Below are 27,926 nucleotides of genomic sequence, written 5' to 3' on the forward strand. Positions count from 1 at the left end.
CATTTGGTGTTTGTCATGTAAATGTATTTATTTTATTTATTATTTATTTTTTGGGGCATACCAAAAAGAGCACATTAGCGCCATCAAGTGGATATGTGTTCCAATGTAAAGCTCAGTTCCCGTGATGCATCACACCTCAATTTTTCATGTGACCCCACACTGCCAATAAAATCGCGTTTAAGAAATTCCGCTTAAGCCATTGGCTGTACATCTCGGATGAAGAACATTTAAATTTGTGTTTGAAAATTCCGCACGATAGAGCGCCAGTGGTGACGGAAGTCATATTTGTTTAAAATTACTTACCTACAAGATAATTGTTCAAAAGAAATAATAGAGGTAAGACTTCATCACTTGGCAAGGACAATTTTGGGGCTCGTTTCCAGTAGTTTTATATCACAATATTTGCTAACGGTAGCTAACTTTCTAAAGTAGGCAGTTATCTTGGTTAACGCTAGCTGGCTCACGTTAATGTTAGTTGACTAGTCAGAGTAGGGGCTATGTTAGCTAGCTAATACATTTGTTTTTTTAATGGGGGAAACTGTTTGTGTGTTACAGTTGACGTTTACAGTTGAGAGTTCTGCAAACATGTCTACGCACAACTCGTTCAGTGTCGCAAAAAAGGATGAGAAGGGGAGAAATATTCAAGTCGTTGTGAGATGCAGGTAAACTAAACTTGACTTGTATGGAACCAGTGGGAGTTGGGACTAAAAGCAACTTGATCATAGCTAATTAACTTGCTAGCTAAATGGACAAGAACATCAGTCTTTATCACAGCAACAGTAGCTTGTTAGCCTAATGTTGTCTTGCTAAATTCTCTGCCCATGCTTCTTCAGACCCTTCAACAACGCGGAACGCAAGTCTGCCGCCCATGGAGTCATCGACACAGTAGAAAATCGAAAAGAGATCAATGTGCGAACGGGGGGGATTGGCGACAAGGCAGCTAGGAAGACGTACACCTTTGATATGGTAACTAATGTAACGTTCTTTGTCTAAACGGGACAATTATACTTGGGTTGCAAGGTCATTTGTTCCTGATGTGCAAATTACATGTTATCAAACCCTCGCCTCAGGTGTTTGGTCCATCTGCCAAGCAAATTGATGTCTACAAGAGTGTTGTCTGCCCTATTTTGGATGAAGTGATAGGTGGATACAATTGTACAGTTTTTGCGTAAGTACTACCTAAGCAGGGATTAAGTGGCATGTCCACAAGGTTACATTTAGCCATTTGAAGCTGACACCTGCCACTGAAGGTGATTGTCAATTTTGTACATGTTTTTGACTAAATATTTTCTTTCTGTCATTTAGGTATGGCCAAACGGGAACAGGAAAGACTTTTACAATGGAAGGAGAAAGATCTCCAAATGAAGAATTTACATGGGAAGAGGTATAAACATAACATGTATTAGATCTGTCAATTAACTTGTTTTTAAAAAAAAAAAATAGTTTTCAGTATTTGTGATTTGAATGGACTTTTTCAGGATCCTCTTGCTGGTATCATTCCCCGGACACTTCATCAGATATTTGAGAAGCTGTCTGAAAGTGGGACAGAGTTTTCTGTCAAGGTTTCCTTGCTGGAGATCTACAATGAAGAGTTGTTTGACCTGCTGAGCCCTTTTCCTGACGTCACTGAACGTCTTCAGTTGTTTGATGATCCACGTAACAAGGTACTAACCAGTCTCTTATGTACGTACCTAATGGGTTGCGTTACATGTGTCTGTCAACATGTCACTGCTGCCCCCCCAGGGTGATCTTCTTAATCTAATGGTCATATTAAAACATGCATTTGAAGGGTAAATATAATTTCTGGGCCTCCCGGGTGGTGCAGTGCCACCAGAGACTCTGGGTTCGCGCCCAGGCTCTGTCGTAACCGGCCGCTACCGGGAGGTCCGTGGGGCGGCGCACAATTGGCCTAGCGTCGTCCGGGTTAGGGAGGGTTTGGCCGGTAGTGAAATCCTTGTCTCATCGTGCACCAGCGACTCCTGTGGCGGGCTGGGCGCAGTGCGTGCTAACCAAGGTTGCCAGGTGCACGGTGTTTCCTCCGACACATTGGTGCGGCTGGCTTCCGGGTTGGATGGCGCTGTGTTAAGAAGCAGTGCGGCTTGGTTGGGTTGTGTATCGGAGGACACATGACTTTCAACCTTCGTCTCTCCTGCTAGTTGTAGCGATGAGACAAGATAGTAGCTACTAAACAATTGAATACCATGAAATTGGGGAGGAAAAGGGGTAAAAATAAAAAATAAATATATATATTTTAATTTGACCCCTTTTCCTCCCTAAATTCGTGGTATCCAATTGTTTAGTAGCTACTATCTTGTCTCATTGCTACAACTCCCAGATATCTATATCTATCTATATAATTAATTTCTGTCCTTCAGAGGGGTGTTATCATCAAGGGCCTGGAAGAAATCACAGTACACAACAAAAATGAGGTTTACCAAATTTTGGAGCGTGGATCTGCCAAGAGGAAAACTGCCTCTACTCTCATGAATGCCTACTCCAGGTAAACCTGCATGTCTGACCAAATAAACTTTTCTCATACTAAACCACAATGTGTAAATGTTTAGTTGGGTGTTTGTTTGTATTTATCTGCCCCTTTTTGTTTTTCAGCCGCTCTCACTCAGTGTTCTCCGTCACGATTCATATGAAGGAGATAACTGTTGATGGAGAGGAACTGGTCAAGATTGGAAAACTGAACTTGGTATGGTTAACTGGTATTACCTACAAATGCATTGTCATGCACGCTTTACCAGTGACATACAAAGATGGATAGCACATTTGACCTGTATGTGCACCTGCTTGTGTTGCCATCAGGAATTCTAGCTAACCTGACCCTCACCTTGTAGGTTGACCTTGCTGGCAGTGAGAACATCGGTCGGTCCGGGGCTGTGGACAAGCGGGCGCGTGAGGCTGGCAACATCAACCAGTCTCTGCTGACACTGGGCAGGGTGATCACTGCACTGGTGGAGAAGAGGCCCCATGTGCCCTATAGAGAGTCCAAACTCACCCGCATCCTCCAGGACTCATTGGGAGGCCGCACTAAGACTTCCATCATTGCCACAGTTTCACCAGCCTCCATCAACTTGGAGGTGTGTTTGTCTGGCTTTGTTATTTTCTCTTGGCACCAATGTCTAGATTGATATCTAATTTGATCAATCCTCAACTTTTCGTTTCATGAAATCCCCAGGAAACTCTGAGCACACTGGATTATGCCAACAGGGCCAAGAACATCATGAACAAGCCTGAGGTGAACCAGAAGTTGACAAAGAGAACTCTTATCAAGGTATATAAGCACAGAACAAAACCTCTCAATTTGAGTATGCATGCTCTGTTTACTTTAAGCATGTGTATTTTATTTGTGGTAAAACATCTGGACTGAAAATATTGAATTTCATCAGGAATACACAGAGGAAATTGAGCGTCTAAAACGGGATTTGGCTGCCACTCGTGACAAGAATGGAGTGTATCTGTCATCTGAGAACTACGAGTAAATGGCCGTTGTACAACACACAAATGTTGTGTATGAATCAAATGTTTATTTCTAAAGTCTGAATCCCTTCAAAAGGAGTAAGTAAATTTCATTAATCCCCTTAGGAGCATGGCAGCTGCGATATCTTCCCAAGAGGATCACATAACTGAATACACAGAGAAGATTGCTGCAGTGGAGGAGGAACTGAAGAGCGTAAGCTTATTTAGAAAGTACTCTCATATTTTACTTCCTGTTTTTGGATGAGCAGCACCATGGTTACCGGCTCCACTTGACTCATCAAACATGTGTAACCATCCCTCCTCCCCAGGTTACAGAGCTGTTTGAGGATCGCAAGGAGAAGCTGGACAAGTGCACCAATGACCTAGAGGAGAAGAACCAGAAGCTGCAGGAGACTCACAGGGACCTGCAGCAGACCAAGCAGAAGCTCACTGAGGAGGAGTTTATAGTGTCTGAGCTGGCCACCACCGAGGAGAAACTGTACACCACTGCAGACAAGGTTAGGGTGACATCATTACGACCAGTTAGGACAATGTATAAGGGCTTCTACTAAATGACTAAAATTACACTTTTGAGTATGTACAGGATATTCAGAACTGTTTTAGTCTAAAGTTATGAGTTAATGTTATCCCAGTTGCTGTCAACTGTTGACGAAAGCACCAAAGACGTGTCTGGCCTGCATGCGAAGCTGGAGAGGAAGAAAAAGGTTGAGGAGCACAACTCTGAGATCCAGATGAGTTTCGCAGACTGCATGGATGCTATGTTCAGCCAGATGCAGAAATCTGTAGAAGACCAGCACAGCAAACACCAGGGCATGCTGGACTCCTACAAAACCTCAGTTGGTGAGATGCTTGAAATGGTTCAGTACTTTGAGTGATATGAGAGCATCATAGAATTTGATATCTAATTTAGTGTCTTACTCTCCCCCCTCAGAGGGTCTTCTCGCAGTCAACGACAAAGCTTTCAAAGGAGCCATGGCTACTGTAGCCACGTCCTTCTGCAGCATCAAAGACCTGGTTGCTGATGGCATGACCAAGTGTCAGGCTAAGATGATGGAGCAGGAGACGCTGTGTGTGGAGGCTAAAAACAGTCTGCACCAGGTTTTGGTAAGAAATGAAGATCTCTTGTCTGATCTTTTCTATTTTTTTGTTGCATGAATCTGTATGAATAGAGGTGGGAGAGGTTTCATGGTAAATGCAATCCTGGGTTAACAGGAGGAGCATAAGCTGGACCTTGAGGAGGTCCTGGTGGCCCAGGTGTTGCCTGGTCTGAGTGCTGTCATGGCCATGAATGACAGCCTGAGGAAGACACTGGAGACCCACCATGCCCTGGCAGCTAAGGTAAGGGAAGCTGGCTGAAATAATGCACAATACTGTTCTCAAAATACTTTTGAGTATACATGATGGACAACTTCGTGAATGTATTCCTTTTCTCCAGATGGAGTCCATGAAGGTGGAGATGGCGTCGTTCTTCAGTGGCCATGCCCAGGACCTGGCTACCCTGAGGGAGACTGCAACAGAAGGTCTCGGCTCCCTAAAGACTGAGCACGACAACCTGAAGGAACAGATCAGCAGAGCAGACAAGGAGCACCAGACGGTACGGCCTGGGATCTGCTTGGGGTTGTGTAGTCTAAAGCAGGGGTGTCAAACCTATGGCTTGTAGGCCATGGGAAAATATCAATATACTTTAAAATGACTAAAATGTCAACTGTCAAAATAATGGACGAACGTTCAGTTTCTTCACTGTGTCCAGTTCGCTAATCATCATCACAAATGAAACCTAGACAGCGAGAGAGCATGAAATTACAAAAACGATGGACTGTTGTTTTGGGCAAATGTTGACAGCAGTGTTTCAATGTGGCCCCCGGGACTAAATTTGTCTGACACCCCTAGTTTAAAGTGTTCCCTTATCATCCTCTTACTTATCTTGTTTTCTTTTTCAGATCATTGCAAAGTAATACTACACCTTGAGATTCACAATAGTGTTGCTCTTGCAGTGGTGTCTACTCTGCTTTGATGCCATTGATCCAGTCCCTGTTCAACTAAATGTTGATGAAAACCCCTGTCATTCTCACTATCAAGGCTGTATGGTCAACAAGTGTGCTTTTCTATCTGACCTTGTGACATCCCTTCTGTTTCTGATCGTACAGGGCATGACCCAGGTGATCCAGTGTCTGCAGAACCAGCTCAACCTCCTGGCCATGGAGACCCAGAATAACTATGCCGGCCTGATGAATGCCTCCGACGCCCTGCAGGTCCCTATTCAGTCCCTTCAGCAGACCCTTCAAACGTGAGTGCAACTGGGCCATCTTAACTGGGCCATTGACATGTCTAATGATTTCTGTCCATAGTGTAGGCTTTGTTCATTTGAATCTGCATATTTTTCACCTGATATGTTTGCCAGGGCAGAGCCACTAACTTTGATGCCCTTCTCCAGGAGATGCAGTGTGTCTGAGAACCAGACCGCCACCCAAAAGGAACGTCTAGAGTCTACCACTGCCAGCTTGATCTCTGAGGTCCAACAGACTGCCCAGGAGGCCATGCGCACAGTGGACGAGTCTTCCTGCTACTGCAGCCACCTGCACAGCTCTCTGACCCAGCTAGGTGAGAAGAGTCTGCAGTGGTGTGCCTCTACCGAAGATGGCATTGACTCCCAGGCCCAGGCTCAGCTCACCCTGATCAGAGACCAAACCGCCTCTGCGCAGACCCTGCTAACGGTAAACTATACACTCGGATAGATTGTTAGGCAGTTTTACTTCAAACGGATACTTGTTGGTGCATGAAATGGAGTACTAAGTATTTTTTTTAGCCCTTGACAGTTTTTCTTGCACTGCAATTTTTGTTTTGCAAAATTGGTTAGCTTTGAAATCCCTGCGCAGCTTCTTACAAGGCTGTAATCATTATGACTGAAATCTCAACCTGTGTTTCTCTGGTGTGATTCAGAGAGTGGAGCAGAGCTGTGAGGAGAGAGTCCAGGAAGTGAGTGGGCAGCTGAAGCAGCAGCAGGAGATGGTGAAGGAGGGTCTGGGGTCCATGAAGGAGCAGACGTCACTGGACCAGAACACCCTGGAACACCACCAGACGGAACTCAAGGCCCACTTGGAGGATGGCCTGGCCCGTGTCCACAGCTTCCTCAGCGATGAACTCCTACAGGATGTCCCAACTGGTGAGCCTGACATGGATGTAATGTTAATCTGGCTTTTTTCTTTTCTACATATTTGTCTGAGTCACTGACCTGTCATGTTTCCTTCAATTTGTTCTGGTAGGTGCAACTCCTCGGAGAAGGGACTTTGTGTACCCTCGTCTCTTGGCCAAGTCGAAGAGCAGAGCAGAACTGCTGGAGAACCTCTGCCACAAGCAGGAGGAGCTGCAGACGGCCCTGTTCCAGTGTGACGCATTGGAGGAGGAGAAGCAGGTTGATCAGGTACACTTCAGAAAATTAGAGCCCAGTATTTCCTGGTTGGGTCATGTGGGTTTGGGGCTGTATGGCAGATTACGTTGACATGATTACATGAAGTCAACTGTACAGACTATGAACTTCGACTGATCTTGACCGTTCAGCATGCATGACATGTAATGACAATGAAAAGGGTGACTTTCAGAGTACAGAGTAGCTCTAACCTGACTTGCCATAGGACTCTCTGGAGGATGAGGTGAGCGGCTATGGCTACGTCACTGAGCCGCCTTACATAGACGAAAACCTCATGTGCTACGAGAGCGGGAGAGTACCGTTCTTCAAGGTAAGATTACTTTGGTGTTTCTGTTTGGTTAAGTTCTCATCTCCCAGTCCCAGCTATAGATGGCATTGTTTGATTGTAATGTTCTCTTTCCTTTCAGCAAAAGAAGGCCGGCAAGAAAGAAAAATCTGTTAATCGTTCCAAGATGGTAGATAATGATACTCAGGCAACGCCGGTCAGGTCAAAGTTACCACTCAGGTGTCAGAACTAGTAGAACTAGTTCTAGATTTTCAACATTTCTAGCCCCTCTGAGTTTCACGGTTGATGTTTATGCTCCATCCGCTCCGTTATCCACCACAAATCAGTCAATGTCCAAAAAGGGTAGAACCAGCTCACCTGTTTTTACACCATGATTTAACCATTAGATGTTCAGTGTTTATTTAGAGAATTTTTTTTAGGCTGCAATATGGACCTGACCAAAGTCCAATAGAAATGTTATAGATCTGTCATTCAAAATGAAAGCAAGTCAAAAGTGCTAAATCTGTTCTATGCTACCTGTTTTTTGGGGGGGTATTTTGATTTTGTACACCAGCTTCAAACTGAAAATACAATATTTTTGGTTATTGAAATCTATTTCACAGTGGTTTAGATGGTACAATGATTCTGTACACTATACATTGCTTGTTTTGTCGCAAACTGAAATTGGGTAAACTAAGAATTTTCGCAACCAGGAAATGGCAGATTTCTGCATACTGCACCTTTTTTAAAGGAGTAGTTTCACCATATTAAAACAAGTGATTCACGTAAAAGGGTTGACCTTCAAATCAGGGACTTTTTAAAAAATACCTTAATGTATAAGTAATTACATTCAGAAATGACTTTCAAAGCAACAATAAATAAGGCTTTCTAAAGGTGGTAAACATGAGATGTTGGTTAAAATGTCCTTTGTATACTCTGACTTCTAGGGAGATGCTAAAGTGCCAATAATCAGCATTGATATTTATTCATATAAAATATTTTGTGTTCTATATTAAAAGCACTTCATTCTAATATAACATGCTTTTAAAATGAGGATTTGTGCACAATTTTTACTTAAAACAAAGGGGTGCAAAGTTATTTGTGGAACTGCCCTTTTCTGTCATTTACTATTCATTGGTTCAAACCTTCGATTTTATTAAAGTTTTGACAAATGTAAACGTGTCATTTTGTCACTCACGGGGTTGGCGTAAAAACATGTTTAATTACTTAAACATATTGTCTCGACTCTAGGTTGTGCCTTGAGATTTCGAGAAAATCCGCAAATAAGGAAGAATGTTTCACTTCTCTTTGACTATTCTAAACCCAAACATCGGCCAGGTCTGCTTCGTAAGCGTTCCCGGAAGTATCAAGATGTTGCGCCTTTGGGTTTAGAAACTGGTGTAACTACACCCAGGTAGTAAGGTGGACATTTCTGAGTTTCCTAGTTCCGACTAATATATCTACGTTTTTCAGACAAATGCGCTTTGATTTGGCGCGTTTGTTTAGCATCGCCTGTATAGGCGGAATTGGCTTATTTTAGAAAATGACGCTCCAACCCTGTTCCTGGAGTTACCCTCCTGTAGGTTTTCGCTCCAGGTTAGTTACAACTGGGGTTGATTTAGTTTATCAACCAGATAATTATTAGAAGAATGTGTTAGATTAGGATTGGAATGAATATACAGCTCGGTAGCTCTCCAGGAACAAGGTTGGAGAAACCTGTTTTAGACCATTCAATTTTGTCCTGAAGTTAAATCTAGCTGTATTAGCTAGCTATCTTTAGTTCATTTTGAACAGTTTACATATAGTAGTATATCCGTCGCTGCTAATGTTATTCTGCCAGAGGTGATGAAATCCCAGAAGCTTTGAAGTATCTTGTTGAATTTTAGCTAACTAGTTAACTCTCCAGTCATTTGCATAAGCATTAAAGCTACACCAGTCTGCACAATTTCCCGCTGTTCAATGGCCATTTCAATTAATTACACTAATTTATTTTTGAAGAATATAACTCATCCTACCATAGCCCAATATGTACTCCTAATGAACCTACCATTACTCCAAGGACCTTACAGTGCCTTCAGAAAGTATTCACACCCCTTTTACATTTTGTTGTGTTACCGCCTGAATTTAAAATGGATAATTTGTCACTGATCTACACATCTCAATGTAAAGTGGAATTTTGTTTGTAGAACATTTTTAGAAATGTATTTGCAAGAATAAAAAGCTGAAATGTCTTTAGACAACACATATTCACGTATAAATTTGCATCCTGTAGCTCTAACTCAAAAGTTCTGGGACACTGTAAAGTCCATGGAGAACAAGAGCACCCCCTCCCAGCTGCCCACTGCACTGAGGCTAGGTAACATGGGCATCACCGATAAATCCGTGATAAACTTCAACAAGCATTTCTCAACGGCTGGCCATGCCTTCCTCCTGGCTACTCTAACCTCGGCCAACAGCTCTGCGCCCAATCCTCTCCAGGTTCTCCTTTACCCAAATCCAGATAGATGTTCTGAAAGAGCTGCAAAACCTGGACCCGTACAAGTCAGCTGGGCTTGACAATCTGGACCCTCTATTTCTGAAGCTATCCGCCACCATTGTCGCAACCCTTATTACCAGCCTGTTCAACCTCTCATATCGTCTGAGATCCCCAAGGACTGGAAAGCTGCCGCAGTCATCCCCCTCTTCAAAGGGGGAGACACCCTGGACCCAAACTGTTACAGACCTATATCCACCCTGCCCTGCCTAAGGTCTTCGAAAGCCAAGTCAACAAACAGATCACTGACCATCTCGAATCCCACCGTACCTTCTCCACTGTGCAATCTGGTTTCTGAGCCGGTCACGGGTGCACCTCAGCCACGTTCAAGGTACTAAACGATATCACCGCCATCGATAAAAGACAGTACTGTGCAGCCGTCTTCATCGACCTGGCCAAGGCTTTCGACTCTGTCAATCACCATATTCTTATCGGCAGACTCAGTAGCCTCGGTTTTTCTAATGACTGTCTTGCCTGGTTCACCAACTACTTTGCAGTCACAGTTCAGTGTGTCAAATCGGAGGGCATGATGTCCGGTCCTCTGGCAGTCTATGGGGGTGCCACAGGGTTCAATTCTCGGCCAACTCTTTTCTCTGTATATATCAATGATGTTGCTCTTGCTGCGGGCGATTCCCTGATCCACCTCTACGCAGACGACACCATTCTGTATACTTCCGGCCCTTCCTTGGACACTGCTATCTAACCTCCAAACGAGCTTCAACGCCATACAATACTCCTTCCGTGGCCCCCAACTGCTCTTAAATGCTAGTAAAACCAAATGCATGCTTTTCAACCGTTCGCTGCCTGCACCCGCACGCCCGACTAGCATCACCACCCTGGATGGTTCCGACCTAGAATATGTGGACATCTATAAGTACCTAGGTGTCTGGCTAGACTGTAAACTCTCCTTCCAGACTCATATCAAACATCTCCAATCTAAAATCAAATCTAGAGTCGGCTTTCTATTCTGCAACAAAGCCTCCTTCACTTATGCCGCCAAACTTACCCTAGTAAAACTGACTATCCTACCGATCCTCGACTTCGATGTCATTTACAAAATGGCTTCCAATACTCTACTCAGCAAACTGGATGCAGTTTATCACAGTGCCATCCGTTTTGTTACTAAAGCACCTTATACCACAAACTGCGACCTGTATGCTCTAGTCGGCTGGCCCTCGCTACATATTGGTCGCCAGACCCACTGGCTCCAGGTCATCTACAAGTCCATGCTAGGTAAAGCTCCGCCTTATCTCAGTTCACTGGTCACGATGGCAACACCCATAGCACGTACTCCAGCAGGTGTATCTCACTGATCATCCCTAAAGCCAACACCTCATTTGGCTGCCTTTCGTTCCAGTTCTCTGCTGCCTGTGACTGGAACGAATTGCAAAAATCGCTGAAGTTGGAGACTTATCTCCCTCACCAACTGCAAACATCTGCTATCTGAGCAGCTAACCGATCGTAAATAGCCCACCCAATTTACCTACCTCATCCCCATACTGTTTATTTATTTACTTTTCTGCTCTTTTGCACACCAGTATCTCTACCTGTACATGACCATCTGTTCATTTATCACTCCAGTGTTAATCTGCAAAATTGTAATTAATTGTTTACCTCCATGCCTTTTGCACACAATGTAAATAGACTCTTTTTTTCCCCCTACTGTGTTATTGACTTGTTAATTGTTTACTCCATGTGTAACTCTGTTGCTGTCTGTTCACACTGCTATGGTTTATCTTGGCCAGGTCGCAGTTGTAAATGAGAACTTGTTCTCAGCTAGCCTACCTGGTTAAATAAAGGTAAAATAAATTCAATCTCCTTATGGGAAGCGTAAATAAGTTCAGGAGTAAAAAATGTGCTTAACAAATCAAAAGTTGCACGGACTCATTCCGGGTCCAATAATAGTGGTTAACATACTTTTTGAATAACTACCTCTCTGTACCCCACACATACAGATAATTGTAAGGTCTCTCAATCGCGTAGTGAATTTCAACCACAAAGACTAGGGAGGTTTCGCAAAGAAAGGCACTGATTGGTAGATGCGTAAAAAAAAATTTTTTTAAGCAGACTGAATAATTCTGAGCATGGTGAAGTTGTTAATTTGGCTTTGGATGGTGTATTAATCATTGGTGGAAAAAGTATCCTTGTCAGTGCGGCTTGGTTGGGTTGTGTTTCGGACGACGCATGGCTTTCAACCTTCGTATCTCCCGAGCCGGTACGGGAGTTGTAGCGATGAGACAAGATAGTAACTACTAATAATTGGATACCACGAAAAGGGGGTAAAAATAACACTTTTTTAAAAAATGCTACTACAAGTCTAAAAATATTTGGGTTAAAATATACTTAAGTATCAGCTCCAGAGTGGCGCAGCAGTGCTAGATGCGTCACTACAGACCCTGGTTCGATCCTGGTCTGTATCACAACCAGCCGTGATTGGGAGTCCCATAGGGCAGCGCACAATTGGCCAAGTGTCGTCTGTTTTAGGGTTTTGTTGGGGTAGGCCGTCATTGTAAATAAAAATTTGTTCTTAACTGACTTGCCTATTTAAATAAAGGTCAAATAAATACAAATGTTTATGTAATTGCTAAAATATACTCAAGCACTATTTAATTGTTTAAAAAAACGTATTTATTTACAGATAGCCAGGGGTACACTTCAAAACGCATACATAATTAACAAAGAAGTCATGTGTTTAATGAGTCCGCCAGATCAGAGGCAGTAGAGATGACCAGGGAATTTATGTTGATAAGCATTCAAAATGTAACAAGTATTTTTGGGTGTCAGGGAAATTGTATGTAGTGAGAAGTACATTTTCTTTCAGAATGTATTGAAGTAAAAGTAGTCAAAATATAAATACTAAAGTACAGAAAACTAATTGAGTAGTACTTTAAAGTATTTTACTTAAGTAGGGTGTAAAGTACTTAAGTACTTTACATCCTTCCTAACTCAGTTGCTGGACAGGAAGAAACTGCTCAGGGATTTCACCATGAGTCCAATGGTGATTTTAAAACAGTTAAAGAGTTTAATGGTTGTGATATGAGAGAACTGAGGATGGATCAACAACATTGTAGTTACTTCACAATACTAACCTACAAAGAAAGAAGCTTGTACAGAGTTATAACAATATTCCAAAACATGAATCCTGTTTGCAAAGGCACTTTGTTAATACTGCAAAAAAAGGACATTAACTTTTTGTCCTGAATCCAACCAAACACATCCCTGAGTACCACACTTCATATTTTGGTTGTGGCTGCATCATGTTATGGGTATTCTTGTCATCGGCAAGGTCTAGGGAGTTTAAAAAATAAAATAAAATACACGGAATACAGCTATACGCACATGCACAATCCTAGAGGAAAACCTGGTACAGTCTGCTTTCCAACAGACACAGGGAGATTAATTCACCTTTCAACAGGACAATAACCTAAAACACAAGGCCAAATCTACACCTGAACGTTCCCGAGTGGTCTAGTTACAGTTTTGACTTAAATTGGCTTGAAAATCTATGACAAGGCTTCAAAATGGCAGTCTTCCAATGATCAACAATTAACTTGACAGTGCTTGAAGAATTTTTTTTATATAATAATGGGCAAATATTATACAATCCAAGTGTGCAAGGCTCTAAGAGACTTACCCCCAAAAGACTCACAGCTGTAATCGCCGCCAAAGGTGCTTCTACAAAGTATTGACTCGGGTGTGAATAGTTTCGTAAATTAGACTTCTATATTTCATTTTACAATAAATTTGTACAAACTTCTAAAAACATGTTTTCACTTTCATTATGCAGTATTGTGTGTAGATGGGTGAGAGAAAAAATATAGTTTAATCCATTTTGAATTCAGGCTGTAACACAACAATATGTGTAATAAGTCAAGGGGTATGAATACTTTCTAAAGCATTGTATGTTATTTTCAGGTATACTGGCTCTGGCAGCCAAAACAGCGAAGTACTCCATCTAAACAAATCAATTCTCAATTGCAACAGATTCATAAAGCCCTTTACTTTCATATCCCATCAAAATAATTTCACAAATGCAAAGTACACACTTACTGTCCACTGTTTCAACTGGCTTTATCACAGTTACAGCCGACAGTTTTCAGTGACAACACGTTTCTGGCAGCTTTATTCCGCTACACGCAGGTGTTCGGAGCATTCTAGATGGCTAATTAGCACAAGTGGTTCCTCTGTCTTTAGTCTGTCTTCTGTAAGCATGCACTGTAACATGGAGATATGGCCGCGAGGGAACACTAACCCTATAAAGGTGTGTATCAGTTTAACCGTATGTATTAAAAAAAAGATTTCTCGCTGATATGAAAGACAAGGTCTTTATGTTTCCAAAACCGTGATGCATGTCAATGTTCAGGCCGAGCCTATGGGGCTCTTAACAAAACTCCCCCGTACAGAAGACGCCTTTGTCCAATGACTCTTATGTGTGAATTGCAATGAAATTGTAATGGAATTGCGAGTCATGACTCATGATCAAGGGCTGATCCTATCAAAACCCAAACTCTAAGATTGTAGTTTGTTTTTGTTGTCAATCTAAGTGTTTGTAAACAAACAATGTGTGCTGCGGATCTAAAATGTTTTTAAAACCACCATGCCAAATTCATAGACTGTCAGTCTGTTCAGAGGATTTGAGCCCATCCCTTAGTTAACCCCACAAAGTGGCAGCTCAAGCTGTCGAATTGCTGAATATGTGAAAGGTAAATGCAAGCACCAGATAACTAAATACCAGTGATGGATAGATCACTTGGCTAGCTATGCCTGTATTACTTGCTTGACACTCGGCTTGGTTTTGTTTTCCAGGTGTGTATGGCATGCCAGTGCATGCTCATTGCTTGTGTTGGAGCTGTACCAGAATACCACATTGAACAAGGTGACTACACCAACCATGAGGAGCTCATCAAACGCGTTACATTTACAGAGGACATCAACTCTATCGTGACGGAGGTGAGAGGGGCCACTGTTCATGATTCAATGGGAACTGTACTGTGCTTGAGAATGTAGTGTCATTCACACTTGTATGGAATTGAACATATTTCCAAATACTCTAGATGCTGGAAAATATATGAATGATATCTTCCAGTCTCTGTCCTTCCTTTCTCTTAGTGGTTCCTTATAAACCAACAGGCTTACGAGGTCAGTTTGGCAGGCTCTTTGTTCTTTGCTGGGGTCTTGGTTGGTAATGTTTGTTTGGACCCCTCTCTGACAAGATTGAAAGGAAACCAGTCTTCCTAACAGGTGAGGAGAATGAAGCTCACAACTTTACATATTATGATCATAATCCATATCCTATGAAGTAGTTGACAGGCTAATATGATGTAGTCTGCTTTTCAGCCCAGCTAATAGTAAAAATCTCAGAGATATGGTTAGGGCTCATCATTCATCATTAAAAAAAACAACAATTGGCCGTAGACTGCTAGTGCATTGATAATATGCTCTTCTACTGACTTTCTGTTTGATTGACCCACTGTTTCTCTCTCTCTGCTTCTCTCTCGGCCTCTCTCTCTCCCAGCTCTGTTCTTCGATGTTTTGTTTTGGTTATGCCACAGCCTTTGCTCCCAGCTATGAGGCGTTTGCGTTGTCCTGCCTGCTAATGGGTCAAATGAATGGGGGAATGTCCCTCGTCTGTTTCGTGCTTACTCAGGAGTATGTGGGCAAGGCCTACTGGGCCATGACGGGTACAAATAATCATGACACTGACAGATGTTTGTCAGACACAGCTACAGTAACTGAGGAGGGTGGGACTAGGATTCGACAAAGGGTAAATTGTAGTCAAGAAGAGTCAGTAGGAACAAAGTGAAATAAGATGGTGGTCTGGCACTATTGGAAAGTGTTTTGTCCCAACTATTTCAATGTAGTTTTTGGTGTTTGTGTTTTTCAGGGACCTTGCTAATATGACCTTTGCATTAAAGGCTTGACTGACACCTTTCCCAATACATTTGACCCCATATGTGAGACTGCAGTTTGCTGATAGAACAAATGGCAAGATGCCCTTTTTGTCACCTGTCTTTGTCTTGTTCCTGTTTTTCGGGCTGAGGCAGGACTCTCCCGGAGTCTCCCCGCTGGCTGTATTCCCGTGATTACACGGAGCAGGCGGAGGAGGTTCTGCACTACATGGCCGTGCGGAATGGGAACGGCAACGCTACAGCCAAAGTGAAGCTCCGCAGGTGTCCTGGCTTCGTCAAGATGTAACTAGGACAACGATGGCCCTGGTCTCCTCGGTCTCGTCACCCACCTAGTGCTCCGCTGGAGGACCGTGGTGTCATGTATGTCTGGTGAGCATACAGACCATAACCTGAACCACTGGGAAACCACAAAGGGACTCGCTTTTTACCATGTCATTAACATGGACAGTGTCAACAGCTCACAATGATGCTTTTCAGTTCAGTATACATCGGTTTAAAGACCTTTCACACTGAAGACGGCAAACACGAATGACCATAAATTGACGCTGTCTCTGGATGTGCTCTAGGTATTCCTGCAGCCTGGTGTACAATGGGCTCATCATGAATGCCAGTGAGGATGATGGGAACCGCTACTTCAGTGTTGCCATGTATGGATTGGTGGAGCTCCCGGCCTACCCTCTCTGTATCTATTTCATAAACAAGCAGTGGTAAGATTCTCACCACCTGTCATGATATCCTATGAATTGAAGTCTGTCAGTGGTGCACTGAATAAATGTCTTGTTTTGTGGTTAAAAATAAAAAGTTTAATTGTAATAGTTTCACAAGACTGTTATTCTCATCACACCTGTGCTAGACAGTTGGAATGTATGCTTGTTTTTAGGTCTGGGAGAAGGAAAACATGGCTAGCTTTCTGGGGTTATATCTATGCACTATGTTAATCCCAGTAAATGCTGGTAAGGGCATCCCATCTACAGTCTGACAGAATATATTACATACATTTTTATTCATAATGTGTTTTTTTAAAAGCTTTGTTACCCTGTCTTTATTATTTAGGGACTGTGGTTCAATGCTACCTCTTTAGATGTTTTATTAGGAAAGCTGTTGGTCAGTGCGTCAGTGTGCGTCTACACTACTGAACTGTAACCCACTGTTATAAGGTGAGTGCAGTGCAGACAGAGCCCACTAACAGATCCCACAAAATTACTTTTATATAGTACAGTAGAGGGCGCTGTTTTTAAATGTTGTCTTCAATGAACTTCTGCATTTCATGTTCTCGAAATGCAATATGTTTTTGTACAGTATGTTGAAGAGGTACTTAAGAAAACTTTCTGTGCTTTTTCTTGATGTCAGGAACGCTGGTCTTGGGGTCTGCTCAATGTCCTGCTGAGTCGGAGGGATCCTGGACCTTTTTTGCCCTCTACGGTACGTCGGCAGAATAGAATGAATATGATGGACAAAGAAATCATCAGGATTGTAGTTTATCAAGTACAAGGACCACTTTGGGCTTTCTGTAAGGGTTCAAATTGTGGTATATAGAAGTTTTGTTTTGCCTTCTGTCAGATTGTATGGTATTCACTTGAGCCCCTGAAGCTCGTGCTGCACTTGGTTTGCGGGCAGTAGATAGCCTAGCGGTTAAGAGCGTAGGGACAGTAACCGAAAGGTCTCCGGTTCGAATCCCCGAACCATATTGGGTTAGTTACGCCCTAACCTCGGATGCCGGGCTTCTCACGTAGTTTGAAGACCTGGGGAAGTTCTCCTCAGGAAGAAGATAAAAAGGAGTGGAGTATGGCAGGGCTTGCCACACAAAACCAATCACATATTTTGTATCGGTGAAACACCGAACAGGGTGTTTGTGTTTCTGAAATTATTTCTGATTTTCAACAGGCTAGCAAGCATAAGAGACAAAACTAATGTCGCAAAGACTACAAAAACTTTGGCTGACACGGTAGGAAAAGAGACACAGACAAAATCAAGAGAAAAACAAAGACGAAAAAAAAGGAAATGCCTCTCCTGATGGGGAATGTAATTTCTACTCCGAGCCAATCAAATACAAGCGCTGAAAACAATACTGAAGTTCTCCAGAATTCCAATAGTCAAGACGGGACGAGAAGGATGGTCATGCATGACTAGTTAGGCCCTATCCAAATGTACATTTACAATGCTCTTAAAAAGGACAATGCTTAACATTCTGTATCTTGGGGGGGTTGGTTTGTGTTCCCTTTTACAGACACTTTGTTTGAAGAGGACCAATTGAAAACGAGCCACAAACTAAATCAGTGACTATGAACGAGAAAACAATCTGACGAGAGGGACTATCGAAGCCTGTTCACACACGAGTGCTTTCTCACATCAAATCAGATGTCCTCTTGTTTCCATGGTGAAGCAAGGACAGGGCTAGCTACATGCCCGTGATGGATGGTGGACCATTTTACAGGGAACAGCATACATGTTTTGAATCTTTTCATGTTATTTTGTTTCTGTGTGGGGGTTGTGTGATACGTTTTGTACTGTACAATGAAATGTGAAGTGCCTTCTAAAATCGCTGTTTAGCAATGTCGATAATGTCAAATGGGATTATAAAGCAACAATTAATCATGTGATATCAAATGGAAGAGAATTACAATTACTGTCAAAGGTTCTCCGTTTCTAACAATTTGAAGCCTGTAATTTAAATGGTTTGTTTCATGATGTTGGGTGATTAAGCCTGGCTCGCGGTCAGTTTCAATTCATCCCAAAGGTGTTCGATAGAGTTGAGGTCAGGGCTCTGTGCAGGTCAGTCAAGTTCTTCCACACCGATCTCGACAAACCATTTCAGTATGGACCTCGCTTTGTGCACAGGGGGCATTGTCATGCTGGAGCAGGAAAGGGCCTTCCCCAAACTGTTGCCACAAAGTTGGATGCACAGAATTGTCTAGAATGTGATTGTATTCTGTAGCTGCTGCTATTTGCATTGAGAATACAGATTATGTAGTAAGTGTGTATATATATTTTCACACAGGCAGCCCAATTCTGGTATTTTGAACAATCACATCAGATCTTTTTCAGAGCTGATCTGATTGGTCAAAACACCAATTAGTGGGAAAAAATATTGGAATTGGGCTGCCTGTCTAAACACAGCAAAAATGTGAATGGTTTGTGCAGTATTCTAATTCCCCCCCTCCCCCAAGTCATTGGTTTACGTTGTGCTCCAAGGTGATGCCAGAGCTATAATTGTGATTGTTAACATGACAGCAAGTAGTACAGTGGTGTGTAATACGGGTAACTGCCAAAATATAGGGAACACTGACAAAGTGTCTTCATGGGACATGGGCCACCAAGAGCCAGAACATCTTCAAAACACCAGTACAAGTGTCTGGAACTCAATTGGAGGGATGCGACATCGTTCTTCCATGATAAATTCTATCATTTAGTGTTTTGTTAATGATGGTGGAAAACGCTGTCTCAGGTGTCGCTCCAGAATCTCCCATTGGGATGGCATATGGTTTACATCGTTTTCATGCTCATCTGACCACTCGCGCCCTGTGGATGGGGTTATTGCCATCCTATTGGGGCCTAGCCATGGTAGCCAAAATAATGGCCTGCCCAGCGTTTATATACAGTACATGACCCTAAGCATGATGGGATGATAATTGGTTAATTAACTCAGGAACCACATCTGTGTGGAAGCACCTGCTTTCTATATACTTTGTATCCTTCATTTACTCGTGTTTCTATTCATTTGGAAGTTACCTATATATTTATGAGAATGACTTGAACACGATCATAAATTACACAAAGATGCACAGTGTTTATGCCCTTCAAAATTACGCAATGAAATTTCTCTTCTATTAAAGCAAAATGTGTTACACTGTAACAGGGTGTATTGTAATGTTAATGGTCACTAAATTATTATTTTTTTTATTTTGAGGGGGGGGGCATTGTAATGTTTTATAGCTATATAAATGATGTTGAATAAAAGTGATATATCGATACCAGAGGGCGCTCTAGTAACAGTCACTGCTATTGTCAGGGGTTTGTGTCACCATTGACGCAGACAGGAGAGGCCCAGTTCAACCATATCGCCCAGAAGCTGTCTCATCAAAGACTGAGAAGTAACCGCATAATGCTTTTCCCCATCATTTATAATTATGCCTTATGGCAGAGTTGGCCCATACCACCGGTTCAACAAGTAGTTGGAGCGAGTTGAAGAGTTTAAACTGTAATCATTGTTTTCATTATATACCTCTGACACTGCTTGCCAGCACAGAAATCCCCTTTTGAAGTAAATAAACAGTCTTCAACAAAAGTTTGTTGGAAATATCTTGAATATACTGTATATAGAATATATACTGTATATACTGTATATATGATTATAAATGATGTGAGGTCAGCTTAATATCAAGCTCACAACCACAAAGGTTGCAAGCTCAAGTGCTTATTCTACTTACATAAAGTAACTCTTGTGGTCTGCTACCATCATTATTTTATGATTGTGCTTGAGGTTACTGCCCACCACTGATTTGAGGTCATGGAATTGCTGCACCTTACACTGAACAGCATATTGTGTGACAAAAAAGATTTGTCACACAATTGCTCTTGCTGCAGCATATTTTTGTGGATGGGTGAAAGAACGCGAAGCAGAGAGGTAGATAGCACACATGATGTGGCTGGGTGAGGTTAATTCCATTCCCTGTCTAATTAGAAGCCAATTTAAAGGCATGTCAGATGATTCAGCTGAATGGTTGTATAAACTAAATAACAAACAGGAAAGTCTGAAGCCGCAAGGTGATTTCATTATTCAAACTGGCACTGGAGACTGGGTAAACACACAAAATATTGTTCACACACTTGCCCACATACACACTCAAATAAAAAGTTAAGGAACTGGTCAGATAACTAACCCAAACCCCAATTCGTCACTTAACACTCAAAAATAAGCATTTTCCAACAGTACAAATACTGTATCTTGTTATTTATAGTTACAGTGCATTCGGAAAGTATTCAGACCACTTAACTTTTTCCATACATTACAGCCTTATTCTAAAATGGATTAAAACATTTTTTCCCTCATCAATCAACACACAAGACCCCATATCAACAAAGCTATAACAGTTTTTTTTTAAAGTTTTGCAAATGTATTAAAAATAGAAAACTGAAATATCACATGTACATAACTATTCAGACCAATTACTCAGTACTTTGTTGAAGCACCTTTGACAGCGATTACAGCCTTCTTGTCTTCTTGGGTATGACGCTACAAGCTTGGAACACCTGTATTTGTGGAGTTTCTCCCATTCTTCTTAGCAGATCCTCTCCTCTCGAGCGTCGCTACACAACTATTTTCAGGTCTCTTCAGAGATGTTAGATCGGGGTCAAGTTCGGGCTCTGGCTGGGCCACTCAAGGATATTCAGAGACTTGTCCCGAAGCCCTTCCTGCATTGTCTTGGCTGTATGCTTAGGGTCGTTGTCCTGTTGGAAGGTGAAGCTTGGCCCCAGTCTGAGGTTATAAACTGGTTATCAGCGCTCTGGTGCAGGTTTTCATCAAGGATCTCTGTGTGCTTTGCTCCGTTCATCTTTGCCTCAATCCTGACTAGTCTCACAGTCCCTGGCGCTGAAAAACATCCCCACAGCATGATGCTGCCACCACCATGCTTCACCGTATGGATGGCACCAAGTTTCCTCTGGATGTGAAGCTTGGCATTCAGGCCAAAGAGTTCAATCTTGGTTTCATCAGACCAGAGAATATTGTTTCTCATGGTCTGAGAATCTTTTAGGTGCCTTTTGGCAGACTCCAAGTGGGCTGTCATGTGTCTTTTACTGAGGAGTGGGTTCTGTCTGGCCACTCTATCATAAAGGCCTGATTGGTGGAGTGCTGCAGAGATGGTTGTCATTCTGGAATGTTCTCCCATCTCCACAGAAGAACTTGGTCACTTGGTTTTGGTCACCTCCCTGACCAAGACCCTTCAATTTCGAGTCTCATAGCAAAGGGTCTGAATACTTATGTAAATAAGGTATTTCTGTTTCTTATTTTTTGATACATTTGCAAACATTTCTAAAATCCTGTTTTCTCTTTGTCATTATGGAGTATTAGAATAAGGATGTAACGTAACAGTCAAGGGGTCTGAATACTGCCTCCAGTCATCTCCATTAAGTTGATGAGGCATAAGGAGGGTAATGGAAGTGTGGTTATGGGTTTGAGTGGGTGTGGGAGCACTGAGCTTGTGGCCAGGTGAGTAATGTTGACACTGACCCACTGCTGAACTTTCCAGGAACAACGCTGTCAGATCTCTAGAGAGAGTGTGTGTGGGAGTGCAGGGGTTGGAGTGTGTGCGTGTTCTTGAGAGCATGCAGGAGAGTGTGTATTTGTGCTTGTGGTAGCCTATTGTGTGGGTTGCTAATAGTAAATGTGCTTTCACTAGTCCATATTTATGTGTTTATTTAAGCAATAAGGCACGCAGGGGTGTGGTATATGGCCAATATACCACGGCTAAGGGCTGTTCTTATCCACGACACAACACAGAGTGCCTGGATACAGCCCTTAGCCATGGTATATTGGCCATATACCACAAACCCCCAAGGTGCCTTATTGCTATTATAAGCTGGTTATCAACGTAATTAGAGCAGTTCAAATAAATGTTTTGTCATACCAGTCGTATACGGTCTGATATACCACGGCTGACAGCCAATCAGCATTCAGGGCTCGAACCACCCAGTGTATAATAAGATTTTATCAGTGTTACATTTTTTATTGTTAATATGTTAATGTTAATAGTCTTTTACCCACAAAATTATCCAAGTAAAATGCTAATAGTAGCACACAGATTTTTTTTGTATGCTTTATGGTCAACTCAAGAATAATCTAACAGCCAGTATAGTATTTTCTGCTGGTTCCTTGCTATCTTTTCTCAGACAATAAGTTAAAGGGCAAATAAATTATTCTGAAGTACTTCAGAGAGGAGTCAAATCATTACTAGTAGATTCCCCTTCTTTTTGTCTAACATGGGTATAACAACTCTGACTCTGAATTGTTGTGATTGTCAGTGAGCTCGTGTCAGAAGTGAACATTTTGAAAGATTTGTGGTGGCTAAAAAAACAGTTCCTCTACACAGTGAGAGGATGGGCCATAAACCCAGCAGTCTAACAGGGAACAATGCAGGGTCACTGCTCTCCACAGTGAGAGGATGGGCCATAAACTCAGCAGTCTAACAGGGAACAATGCAGGGTCACTGCTCTCCACAGTGAGAGGATGGGCCATAAACTCAGCAGTCTAACAGGGAACAATGCAGGGTCACTGCTCTCAACAGTGAGAGGACGGGCCATATACCCAGCAGTCTAACAGGGAACAATGCAGGGTCACTGCTCTCCACAGCCATCGCTCCTGCCAACCATTTTCAACCTACAACCACCTAGGGGGACAGACGACAAGTGGGGTTGAGCACTACCAGAGGGGACAAGTTTAATCCTCCTGTTGTGTTCGTTTCATGTTAATTAGTTCTGTGTTCCCGGTCCAAAATGACTGGCCCATTATAGCTGATTGGAAATCCATAATAACACATACTGTATATTATTACCTAATGTTGTGTTAGATCTTTTTATCAACTCAAGTTCTTGTGAACATTACAAGTTGTGAACTTCTATTTGATATGTATGGCCTGTAGGCCTCATTGACCTGATCTCATACAACTTGTTTTTTAGGTAAAAAAAAGCATAATGTATGGATTATTTTGACTATAACAAATACTCAGATGAAACATATTGTGCTATATATCACAGACTACTTTGAGTCAAAGTTTATCAAGGACTCTCTTCTTCCTCATCAGTGTCACGATCAAAGATATGATCAAGAGCCTCACTTACAGTATATCGTTTGGTCATTGTGCTGCCACAGAATGAATTGTGAGCAAGGCCTCAAAAAAGCTTTATATACGTACCAGAGCTGCGAGGAAAGTTCTATATATTATTGAAACAATGTTGAGATTGTTTGTGAGAATGCCAACAGGTGTGGTTCCTGTGGGGGAAAGGTTCCCATGGGGGTTGCCATGGAAGCCAAGAAGAGAGTGAGGTGTGTGTGTGTCCTCAAACACACATGAATGTGGGGGTCTGGGATGGGCCTGACCTCAATTGTATACACTAATTGTAGTCTCACCCATTCATTTCTAATGACTGGTCATTTTTGACCGGGAACACCACAGGTATACAAAAGTTAAATAAAACCCAAAATGTTATGAAAATCATCTAAATGTATTTTGTGTGTTCAGATGCCCTATGTGGACAAAGTCATGGAACCTTATGACAATCAGAATAAATTAACTACATTTTTCAGAGAGAAAACTTGTAAATCGGTCTAATTTGACCGGAACACAGCAGGAGGTTTAAGTTACATTTTTAATTTGTCAGAGTTCTGCATACAGATACACACCTGCTACACTCTAGACGTGTGTATATGTGATTGTATATTGTACGTGCGTGTCCGGGTGTATTATTTTCTTAGAATAAACATAAATCTCTATCCCCAAATCCCTGAATATTTCCTCTGTCTTTATTACATTGTAATCTGCAACTGTAACCGTTCTAACCCTACTCCTGGCTGCTGCAGCACAGTGGGTGTGAGCAGTGAACGGGCGTGTAGCATAGGGCTGGGCCAGGCTGAAACAGTTCAAACATTGAGCCATAACTCAGCTGCTGCCACTCCACTGTGCTCCCCTCCACTGGGCTCTGTGTGAACTCCTGCACGCTGGATGACCTGATGTTATCTGCTGCTTTCACACTCGCTGCGGCTTCTGGTTGTAATTACACTGTGTATAAAGCCTCCTGCCGGTGAGTCTCTCAGAGACTGAGGCCTTTCCACTCTTTGAGAGAGAGCTGGAGGAATGGAGGGAGGGAGACGTGCAGGTGGGGGTTAGAGAGGGAGGGAGGGGTTGGGGAACTTTCCACAGATGGAGATAGCAAGGATGAGAGTAGGCCAAGGTAATGAGAGTAGGCCAGGGTGATGACAGTAGGCCAAGGTGATGAGAGTAAGTCTGACCTATGAGGAAATGGGACACATGCATCATTCATATTCTTAAATACCATATTTCTCTGTTTCAGTTTTATTATGTGTGGGGAACATATTGCCTCTCGCATAGACTCCAAGAAACTTCTTGGACTTGACTCTGTTTTAGTGATCAATCAACTTACCCTGTTTCAGCTCACACCACCCTGCTTGCAAACATACTGTACCATCCTGAAATTTCTGATAAAATGTTTAATTAAAGGTATAATTGTCTATCTGATTTAGTAAAGATAAGAAACTCCAGTAGTACACTGACTGTTGATTCATGCCAACATGAGATCTGTACTGACAAGGCCAAAGCCAAGTGCCTTACTTGCTGTAACATGACCTGTTTAACTGAGTGCATTCTCCTGATTTTTGGCAAGAGCCTCAAAAGGGTCTGGAACGTGGTACTACTCCGTCTGACAGTTGAAGATGGAAGGAAGCGCAATATTAAAATAAAATAAAATCAACGTTTATTGGTCGCGTACACAGTTGAGCCGATGTTATAGCCTAGTTAAATAAAGGTTAAACTTTTATTTTATTTTTATAAATAGTGGGTGCAGTGAAATGCTTATGTTACTGCTTATGTTACTAGCACCCAACAATACAGTACAAAAATAATACTTGAAAAAAAATATTGAAATGTTAGAACAAATCCAATTAACCCAAATAGCAAATATTCACTGAGCTGCTGATTTCTCTTTATCTCACAGATGTAGAGGAGGCTAGACATGTTGTCTGGGGGTGACAAAAAGATGGATGACTTGCTGCTCAGCCTTGGAAAAAGTGAAATCAGATGATGAATGTGTGGCCAGAATCTGGAGGAGACGGCTGTTCCCTCTAATGAATTGTGATGATACGTATTAACCTGGAATTAGGTGCAATGAGACGAACTTGAGAAGCTGGAAAACACAGTGCAGTGGATTTACCCAAACCTGTGGAGTGAATGCTTTTAAAGTCTCCAGCCTTTTGGAACGTCAATGTATGAGTAAAAAAAGAAACTGAAAGTAGTGACCTATAAATCCTATAAATATAAATAACCCACAACAAACTCTACAAAACGTATGTGTACATGGCTGCTCATGTTTGTCCCCTGTGCATTAAAGTGTGTAGTATGTGCATCAGAGATTGTCTGTCTGTATTTATGTGAATGAAGTGTCGCTGCAGTGTCCCAGGCGTATCCCCACGCCCGCTGTGTGACCTGGTCACCCTCCCTCCTTGTGCAGAGCTGCCACAGTTCAATTCCCACCATGGGAGCAGACTGAGGGAAGCAGACTGTTTAAAACACCCCTCTCGATGTTATATCAGGCTGCCTGCGAATGCTATGAAAAGTAAATGTGCCTATTCACAGAGTGGAATTTGCGGAAGCACTCTTCCTACACACAGATTCACATACCACAACGGCTAAAAAGAACTGTGTCCGTCGTATTGTGCCCTGATGGATGGGGCAGGGTTCTTAAAGAGCCTACCTGCCAGTCAAGCGCACCGCCTTTTCTTAAAAGCTCTGAGGAGAGATCTCCCCAGAAAGCAATGCAGCTTTCAAGGCACTTGTTCCTTATAGAGGGATATTTATCCTAACAGCAAAAACGCAGGGGCACTTTCAGGTCAATGCTAAAGGCTTTCAAAGGCAAGCAGTCCGGGCTTTCTTTCCAAATACATTAAACAACTTCTTGACTAAGGCTTCTGGTAAAAAGCAGACCAAAGCCTGAACAAGTAAGAATAGTCAACTTCATTTATGTGACTCCTCCTCTCTCTCTAAAGCTTATTGGAAAGGCAATAAACCATGAGCCCTCTTAAAAACAATAATGGTTTTAAGCAAATGAAAAGGCCTATTATATGACAGAGTCAGCAATGAACAACATGGTATGTGAGGAACAGTAGGCTACACTAATCAAGTTAAACACTCTGTATTCTTTGATAAGTCGGTGAAAACATGAGGAAATGATCTGTAACAACAGCTAAAGTTTTGTTTTCATTCCAGAACCAGTTATGCCTGCTGCTGGTTTGCACTGCTAGGCTGCGTTTTGGATCAGGAGGTGACACAAAACGTATCTTTAAACAAATACACGCAGGTCATAACCCTCTGTATTTATTCCCTGGTCCGTCCCAGACAGACACACACCACACAGACGTACATATGAACACAAAGCCTAGGAGAGGATGTCTCTCACCACAGTGATATCCTAGACCCTCTTCATTTGGGCACTGGGCAGGGCAGCCCAAAGCACACACAACTGAAAGGACTGATCAAACAGCCATGCTTGTATAAAATAAAATTGTCAAGTCTAGGACCAAAAGGCTCCTCAACAGCTTCAACCCCCAAGCCATAAGATTGCTGAACAATTAATACAATTTTCCACCGGACAATTTACATTGACCCCCTGCCCCCTCCCTTTTGTACACTGCTGCTACTCACTGTTTATTATCTATGCATAGTCACTTCACCCCTACATGTACAAATGACCTCAACTAACCTGTACCCCCGCACACTGACTCGGTACCGGTGCCCCCTGTATATAGTCTCCTTATTCTTATTGCGTAACTTTTTAGTATGACTTTTTATTTTAGTCTACTTGATACTACTAAATATTTTATTAATTCTTCTTGACCTGTACTGTTGGTTAAAGTCTTGTAAATAAACATTTTACGGTAAAGTCTACACTTGTTGTATTCGGCGCATGTGACAAATAAAGTTTGATTTGATTTGAGTTTCATTCACAGCGACTGTATTTGTGCGCCTAAAAGGGGGCGTGGGGGTCGTCAGGGGGTCATAAAGTGAATCCAGCAGGGGGGAAGTACAGATCAGGAAGGAGGAAGGAAGGGGGGCAGGAGTTGTGACACCTCTCACCTGTCATTGCCCTTGAAGGTAGTGTGCAACACTTTCCGGGTTGTTTTATGCTGCTCTGAGCCGCTCTCTCTCTTTATTTGACGCATGGGTGGAACTTCCTGCTGTGCCCTGACAGAGTTCATGGTTCAGATGAACTTTTGAACTTCTGCTGGCATGTGGCACACGGTAGTACAGTGTATATCAACCCCACACAGGATTTTATAGCATAAACAACTCTGTCCTGAGACTCAAGGGCTCTTGCAGTTCATCCTCCCCCTCTGCTTCTGCTCTGTCAAAGAGGGTTCACAGCTCTTATTTTGTCCGCCATGTGCAAAATGTTAGGAAACTAAAACAGTTACCCTCAGATACTTTATTTAGCTTGGATTGTTTTAACTTTCCTACGAACTCTGCCTGACCTTGAGGCACAGGTTGCCACGAAACAAGCTTTTGCAGTTATTTGGCGATG

The 27,926-nt window shown here is 42.4% G+C and overlaps 1 protein-coding gene and 1 long non-coding RNA gene across 9 annotated transcripts; both read left to right on the forward strand.

Annotated features, from left to right (window-relative positions):
• The first annotated feature begins 190 nt into the window (after nucleotides 1-190).
• LOC112253110 (kinesin-like protein KIF11-B) lies at nucleotides 191-8,356 on the forward strand. Its single transcript, XM_024425043.2, has 23 exons — nucleotides 191-336; nucleotides 556-662; nucleotides 834-966; nucleotides 1,071-1,168; nucleotides 1,306-1,384; nucleotides 1,479-1,664; nucleotides 2,376-2,500; nucleotides 2,608-2,698; nucleotides 2,844-3,086; nucleotides 3,185-3,280; nucleotides 3,396-3,484; nucleotides 3,592-3,679; nucleotides 3,795-3,983; nucleotides 4,119-4,326; nucleotides 4,418-4,590; nucleotides 4,699-4,824; nucleotides 4,922-5,080; nucleotides 5,634-5,773; nucleotides 5,921-6,200; nucleotides 6,427-6,649; nucleotides 6,750-6,907; nucleotides 7,119-7,223; nucleotides 7,321-8,356. Exons 2-23 carry the CDS (start codon nucleotides 586-588, stop codon nucleotides 7,429-7,431), a joined length of 3,177 nt encoding a protein of 1,058 aa, XP_024280811.1. The 5' UTR covers nucleotides 191-336; nucleotides 556-585; the 3' UTR covers nucleotides 7,432-8,356.
• Nucleotides 8,357-12,754: 4,398 nt separating this feature from the next.
• Nucleotides 12,755-18,402, forward strand: LOC112253111. 8 transcript variants are annotated; one of them, XR_006083648.1, is made up of 6 exons: nucleotides 12,755-15,989; nucleotides 16,187-16,327; nucleotides 16,501-16,573; nucleotides 16,674-16,777; nucleotides 16,971-17,042; nucleotides 17,848-18,402. It is a non-coding gene; the product is annotated as an uncharacterized LOC112253111 (long non-coding RNA). The 8 variants fall into 8 exon arrangements; XR_006083647.1 differs by having other exon boundaries at nucleotides 12,755-14,661; nucleotides 14,842-14,952; nucleotides 15,756-15,989; nucleotides 16,187-16,777; XR_006083646.1 differs by having other exon boundaries at nucleotides 16,187-16,573.
• Nucleotides 18,403-27,926: the final 9,524 nt, after the last annotated feature.

This window comes from Oncorhynchus tshawytscha, linkage group LG06 (assembly GCF_018296145.1).
Source record: "Oncorhynchus tshawytscha isolate Ot180627B linkage group LG06, Otsh_v2.0, whole genome shotgun sequence".
Classification (NCBI taxonomy): domain Eukaryota; kingdom Metazoa; phylum Chordata; class Actinopteri; order Salmoniformes; family Salmonidae; genus Oncorhynchus; species Oncorhynchus tshawytscha.